Source organism: Limulus polyphemus, unplaced genomic scaffold (genome assembly GCF_000517525.1).
Source record: "Limulus polyphemus unplaced genomic scaffold, Limulus_polyphemus-2.1.2 Scaffold563, whole genome shotgun sequence".
Lineage (NCBI taxonomy): Eukaryota > Metazoa > Arthropoda > Merostomata > Xiphosura > Limulidae > Limulus > Limulus polyphemus.
In genome coordinates this window covers 117,004-124,502 of record NW_013666173.1, presented here as the reverse complement: position 1 = coordinate 124,502, position 7,499 = coordinate 117,004, and the positions used below count along the sequence as shown (strand labels likewise).

Genomic DNA, 7,499 nt, shown 5'->3' with positions numbered 1-7,499 from the left:
GTTTTTTAGTGTATTAAACCCTCAACCTTACCGCTGAGCCACAGGGGGGGGGGGGTCCGTTTTAAGCAAAAATTCATGATACATTGTAGATCAAACAATGTGTTTTTTGAAGTGTTGATTCAGAAAACTTATGAAATATCTGTCTTGAAAAAGTTACAGTTGTTTTGGAACAATGAAGCTCTATTGTCATATATGATTAATGATATAAAACACAAGTAGTATAGTTCCGAAATAGGTAAACCTATTTTTAAAATTTTGAAGTATATTTCCATTGCTAAAATTTCTAAACTTAAACATTACTTTCTTTTAAGTTTTGTTTTATAACTATTTTCAGCTAGATAATAATTTGTATATTGTAAGAAAGTGACAACGTTTATTCACTACATTTGAGAAAATTCAGGATCTCAGAAACTATTCTTCAATTGAAAAAAAAAACATTTTTGCCTTAGCCCTAACGTTTTTGAACAAATTCTAAGATACAGTTATGGATACTACTTTACCTGAGATCACTTCTAGATAAGAACAGACAGTACCTTTAGCAGAAAACTGCCTCGAGGAAGAGTGGTATATTTCCAATGCAACGGCCTCCAGTAGCTCAGCAGTAATTCTGAGAGCTTAAAACGTTAAAAATCGGGTTTCGATACCCGCAGTGGGTACACCACAGATAACCAGTCCCTTGTGTAGCTTGGCGCTTAACAAATAAAACCATTGTGACGTATGATTAAGTCCTTTTAAGTTTTTATTCCAGCTTTACAGATTTTACAACAGTTAGTTATCTTTAACATAACTGTTTCAAATGAGCTTACAATTAATTTCCGTGAATTTGCATAGACGATAGAATAAAGAAATACAAAGACATGAGATATTTTGAAAAAAAAAGAGAGAGAAAACGATAATAACACAAGACAAGCACGCTATTAGGTGATATATAGAAAACTTCTAAATGAATAAATAAATAAAACCCAAAAATTACAAATTAAATATATCAAACCGTAAAACCAAAAATTGAGTGTTAGGCTAGATGTCAGAAATATAAAATTCTGTACTATAAAAAATATCTAAGTGTTCTTTATCAACAAATATTTAAAATGTCAGCTTATAATAAAACATGCACAGAGACTGTACTCGCAGCCTCCAAATATTCTTTTTTATAGCCTTGAAGCTACCATTTCTTGAAGATTTTATCATGACAGAAGAAAACTGCATATTTATCTGAATATTCTTGGATCTAATTTTTGTATTCTTGATCCTTTTGCTGTTTTTACTTTTATTAGAAGACACAGGCTCCACATAAAATAAGGGTGTTATCATCAATCCTCTTTGAAAGAAATAAGAATTGGTGCATAGTGGTTTATGTTGGTTCTAAAACAACAAATATAATTTCTCTTTACTTCAGCTTATTAGTCAAATGGGCATTGTTTTAAATAGTAATGTGTTGTTAAAACAGACATACTGAAATGATTGAAACCTCATTCTTTGGGACATAAGATTTGTTTAAACTTTTAGAATATTGTGTAATTTTCTATATATCTGTGAATGGAGAGTGAAAATTTTCTATATATATCTGTGAATGGAGAGTGAATTTATATGTTTTTTGTTTTTCTGTTTGAATTAAAAATTACTTGTGAATATCTTGTATCGTTGTAAAATTCAAGGAGTTTCTTGTCAGAAATACTTCACTATGATGTTTGAACAACTAGCAAACATCATTAATGATCCACTTTGTCCTCATCCATAGAAGGATGTTAGGCTCCTACTAATGTATTTGTAACCTGCTACTAGGCTTAGCGTTATGGTTAGTGTGCAGGGATGGGGGTCAAAGAGCCCAAGGTTCGAGTTGTGATGTCGCTGAACATGCTCCGCAGATTCACTGTGGGTACGCTCAAGAGGTGACAGTCAGTCCCGATATTTGAGGCAACAGATTCTGCTGTTTGGTTTTTCTCTTGTCAATATTCCAAAATTATGGACGGTTTTATCTAAACCATACGGGTCCCTGCATAGCCCAGGTGAGTTTCACATTGAAATTATAATTTTTTGCACTTTTTAAATAAGGGTATTTAAGGATAGTTCAATGACAACATTTCTTCGTGGCACATAAACCCTAGAATTATAAAGATGATCAGCATTACATTGACAACCCCCAACTAGCAGAATGCCAAAGTATAGGAATGGCAAGTCACTTTTGGCCTTATTTCTATTTCATACATTTATTTTCTTTCTTACAAAACCATTAAAGTCCAGCCAAGTTAACAACTCATATTTCGGTTGGCATTAACAACGTGACTTTATAAAACAAAGGCTATTAAATATAATCTTGGTCTACCTTAATGCACCTTCAAAGCAAGAACTTAGGTGGACCGTTTCACAACGAAAAAACTTTACACACAGCATACAACACAAATAGGTGGGTTTTCTCGCAATAGTTTATCGACTACAAGTTTTGAAACCGATTTATATTACTTTTTCCTCCATGTTGCTGAAATCGTAAAAAGTCAAATGTTGATTACGGTAATTTTCGGGAATAAAATAACCCCCAGAAACACTATACACAGAAACTTGCTATGTTCGTGAGAAAGCTTTTCCCGGATGTATCTCCTATAAAGATATTTAGCTGTTTAGATGAACACAGTAATCAACATGTATTCTCTTTCAGGTCTCACTTCATCATTTGCTCGCATTATCGTCTAATAGTTACCCGGAACTCAATAAATAATAAATAAACCAAAAACAATTTTGACTGTAAGTCGAGGCCTGCAATATTCTGGAGCCACTATAACGATATCAACAGAAATAAATTAAACTAGCGAGGTAAATCATATGTACGCATTAAACAGACATCATTTAAAACAATTTTTCTTAAGAAGCCTCAAAGGGTAAGTCTGAGGGCTTACGACTAAAAAATTGGACCCGTGGTAGGCACAATACAATTAGCTCATTGTGTTGCTTTGCGTTTAACATCAACAGTTTTTCTTAAGATTTATTTGTTTGTTTGTAGTTAAGCACAAAGCTAAACAATGGACTATATGTGCTCTGCCCACCGCGGGTATCGAAACCCAGTTTCTAGCGTTGTAAGTCCGCAGACATACCACTGTGCCACTGGGGGCTTTTCTTAAGAAACTATAGATAAACAGTAAATCAAGATTTGCCACATAAAGATCGGACTTAATTGAATATAGTGGAAAATATAACATGATATATATGTGCATTATATATATATATATATATATATTAATCAAGTTGTCTTTGAAAACATTTTACTTGAGTATACTATAAATCTTTCATTAATTACTTGCTTTTGCTGATATTAATTCAAATAGGAAAATAACGATAAGCTTTCTTATTAAGTACGAAAGCATACTGAAAGATAAAATGATTAATCCAATTATTCTTTTGATTTTCAAATTATAGTCAATTATTGAAAAAAATATAACAGTACTGATGATCTTTATAAATCTGTAATTAAAAAAATATAACACTAATGATTATCTTTATAAACCTGTAATTAAAATATATAACAGTACTGATTATCTTTATAAACCTATAATTAAAAAAATATAACAGTAATGATGATCTTTATAAACCTGTAATTAAAAAAATATAACAGTAATGATGATCTTTATAAACCTGTAATTAAAAAATATAACAGTATGGATGATCTTTATAAATCTGTAACTAAAAAAACATAACAGTACTGATGATCTTTATAAACCTGTAACTTTCAAACAAAAAAGGCCTAAACTATGATTGTGGTTTTCAAACTTTCACTTGTATATGTCATGTATTAATATGTGTGTATAGGTGTACATTTTTAATGGATATTAAATAAAACAGAAAGCTCAGTGTAATGTGTAGTAGTACAAAAAAAAACTTAAAGTATTTTAGAAAGAAGTTATGTCTGAATTAATGCAACGTGATCGTTTAATTAGGTTTTTGAGACAACACGAAAAAAAAAAAAGACAAAACACATTGCTTACTTATAATTGAAAGCTCTGCCTTGGAATACCTCGTCCTAGCTACACGAAAATCTACTCGACATTTATAGGTCCCAGCATCCCCTTCGATAACAGGATCGAGTATCAGTAGAGCCGGTCTCGCAATAACACTGAACAAGGCACGATCCGAAAGACTATCGGTTGGAGAATGGTGGCCAAGGCTTGTATGTCCTCGTCTGGCGTCAAAACTATATAGTGGATTTGAAGTATCTCCTCTGTACCACAGCACCAAAGATACGTCATCGTTTGAATTAGGGGGTGTGATATTACAAGGAATGGCTGTTTTCATACCTGATATTCCGACCACTTTCTCTGGAAAAAAATAAAATAAAAAAATGAAATGGTAATTATCTACTTTTTTTGTTAACTAAATCTATTGTCTCATCGTTTGTCATTTTTCACAACACCGATTTCCCGAGATCTCGTCCTGGCCAGTACAATAGAGAGAAAGAAAATTATAATTTTGCTCGTCTGTTGTCAGTAATTATTGATCAAAGTAAAAACTTTAATATGTTATATATTCCGTTATATCTATTCATTTACTTCAATTAGTTAAAGTGTACACTACTCTACGTTATTTTGAAACTATATATGGGTAACTAAATACATATTGAGTCATACACGAAAATTACATGCTTTTCAAGAATCTTCTACGAGATCCGACTTTTATTGGTGGGAACCACTTTTAAGCTGCATGTTATTTTGAAAAGTGCTGAAGCACGGTGATTCAAAGTCTTTTGTTTTTGTACTTAAAAAAATGACTTGTCATATAAACATATGGTCATACCACGAGCTGATGGTTAAGGCATTCGACTCGTAATTTGGGGGTAGCGGAATTGAAACCCGTCGTCAAACATTCTCACCCTTTCAGCCTTGGTGGCATTATAATGTGATTGTTAATCTTACTGTTCATTGCTAACGAGTAGCTCAAAAGGTGGCTATGGGCGGTGTTGACTTGCTGCCCTCCCTGTGATCTATCACTTCAAAATTAGGGACGAGTGTGTACAAATATTCAAAATTAGGGACGAGTGCGTATAAATAGATATCGAGTAGATTTGCGCATAAGTCAACAAATGAACAGATAATATAAATAGGGCAAACAGTTTTTCATGTTTTCACTTTCTGTGCCACGCGATAGACTTTAGTTATTTACTATAGACATTTTAAACTATCTTCGTGATCTCTCAGGGTATTCGTTTTCAAATACAACTCTGCTAATTAAATCAACTTTTTCTACTGTTAAATGTATTTATCATGTCTTATGGGTCTTTAGTGTTCTCAGTCGGGATTTCTTTGAAGTACTTTACCACTACAGACACTGAATAAAACATATCTGAATTGTAAAGAAGAAAAACAGTTAACACGTCTTTTATGTGTAAAACTTGATGACAGAAGTTTTTCGCTGAGACACGAACCACTACAGAATTCGTATGCGTCAAGATCGATTTTGAGGAGACTGAGGTTTGACGAAGTTTTCAGTTCTCGTCGAAAAGGGAAATCGAGACGAAAAAAGAAAAATATTTTAGAAAGAATGTGCCAAATGTTCTTCGATTAGATACGCTTATTTATCAGATAAACCAAAATGTTGTTTTTTTTATTTGAGTAATTAAAGCAATGTGAACAAATAATAGTCCTAATCTTGCTAAGAATGATCCGTTTCGGTGTACGCCTGGAAGTAAACTTTTCTTCTACACAATGTGTTCAGTAAAGCTGACTTAATCAAACATTTGTGTAATATCGCAAAGAAAATTACTTTAGTTTGTAATCCAGATTTCTAGGATTGTCTTCACGTGTCATTTACGAATGGTTTATTTTTCACTATTCAAATACGATATATAATCTAAAGATGGTTTTACACAAGTAGAGATCAAAGCTATCTTAACATCATGTGTTATCATTCTTATATGTAATATCCTGGAAAACTTACACGATGAAAATAGAGATATCAGGTTTATCATAGATATCTAATGCCATAGAAAATAATGCTATTTTCGTTGTTGAGTAATGATGCATAAATATTACAAACTGAAATATTACAAATTGAACTTTATCTACATAATACGTTTTCTTCAAAAGATCGTTTCATGTAAGTATTGATAATCAATGTGATCGGAAGATGGTCGTAAAGTTTCAGCTTTTTAGTGAAATTAGGCTACAAAATAAAACTAGATGTATTTTTCATCCAGTCTTAAGAAATTACAACGCTAAAATTTGGAGGTCTTATTTCCCGCGTTGGACAGAGCACATATAACCCATTGTGTGGCTTTTCCCTGAAACAAACAAATGGTTTTTAATAATATTTTATCTTCGACAGCTTAAAAAATAAAAAAATATATATTTATGATTCTAACAATTCTTTATTAATCAATATTTATTCACACAAATCAACAAAACAATACACTTGTTGTATATAAAAAATAATAGTATTGTCTGTTGTCTGTTCATTTAACTACTTCGCGGGGGTGCGGATGGATCTTCATCGAATACATACACATTTCCAATTTTGCTTTTTGAGTTTTGCAATTTTTGTTGGCGTTTTTAGTTTTTTTTACCACTACTTCGCCCCTGTAGACTTATCTTCGCCAAATTTGATATGGTGGTTTATTGTATCCATGGGGAGATACATACAAATTTCCAGTTTTTCATTTTGAGTTTTGCGTTTTTTATCACTACCTCACCTCCTATGGATGGATCTTACCCAAATTTGGTATGAATGTTCATTGGGTCCATGGGGAAGCAACTTTTCATGTCCTAAGATAACCTTTCATTAATCATGAATTTACATAACTTCCGTCCAGGGGACGCGTACTCCAGCTAGTACTGCATATATTAGCAACAATCATATGTTTCTAATGTATACTCCAGCTAGAATGAAAATAATATCGTGTAATTAATCGAGAGAAAAACCTTTAGCAATGCAAAACACATTGTTTGGATATAGCACAACCGTGTTACATGCATGAACTGAATGCGAAATCTCCAAATGGATTACGCAATAGCCTGCAACAATGAACTTCTCATATTACAATGCAATAAACGTAATCTGTTTCTAAAAATTATCGCGATATTCTATATCTTATCTGTGAATTTTCCAGTATTTCTTATCACTCTGGCATATTGAAAGCACACATGCTCTCACGAACAAGTTTATACAAAGTGATGGATCAGCTAGGAACTAACTTGGTGAACTAGAAAGCGTTAATTTTGGGTCAAAATGATCAGTAATTAGCTATCGCTACGCTTTGATATTAAAGCCATACAGGATTTTTATTCTTTTACTTAAATCGTTAGAAGTACTTTCATATTATTGATAAACATATTAAATATGTTACTTCTGTTGCACACAAACAAAAGATAAATAATGGCTGAAGACGGCTTGAATGGGTAATGAAGAAAAACTTTAATATAACAGCAAATGTACAACGTTTCGACAAGGTTTTGTCATCATCAGGTACATCATTCTAAATACCTCACTTTCAAAACATTTAATACATAAAATCAACGTTT

The 7,499-nt window shown here is 32.3% G+C and overlaps 1 protein-coding gene across 2 annotated transcripts in view; it reads right to left on the bottom strand.

Annotated features, from left to right (window-relative positions):
• LOC106459123 (hemicentin-1-like) overlaps nucleotides 1-4,299 on the bottom strand; it is a 98,643-nt gene extending 94,344 nt beyond the window's left edge. For both annotated transcript variants that reach the window (XM_022385548.1, XM_022385549.1), the window contains exon 1: nucleotides 3,975-4,299. In XM_022385548.1, the coding sequence (XP_022241256.1) occupies nucleotides 3,975-4,281 (307 nt within the window). In that variant the 5' untranslated portion in view covers nucleotides 4,282-4,299. The remainder of the gene's footprint in view (nucleotides 1-3,974) is intronic.
• Nucleotides 4,300-7,499: the final 3,200 nt, after the last annotated feature.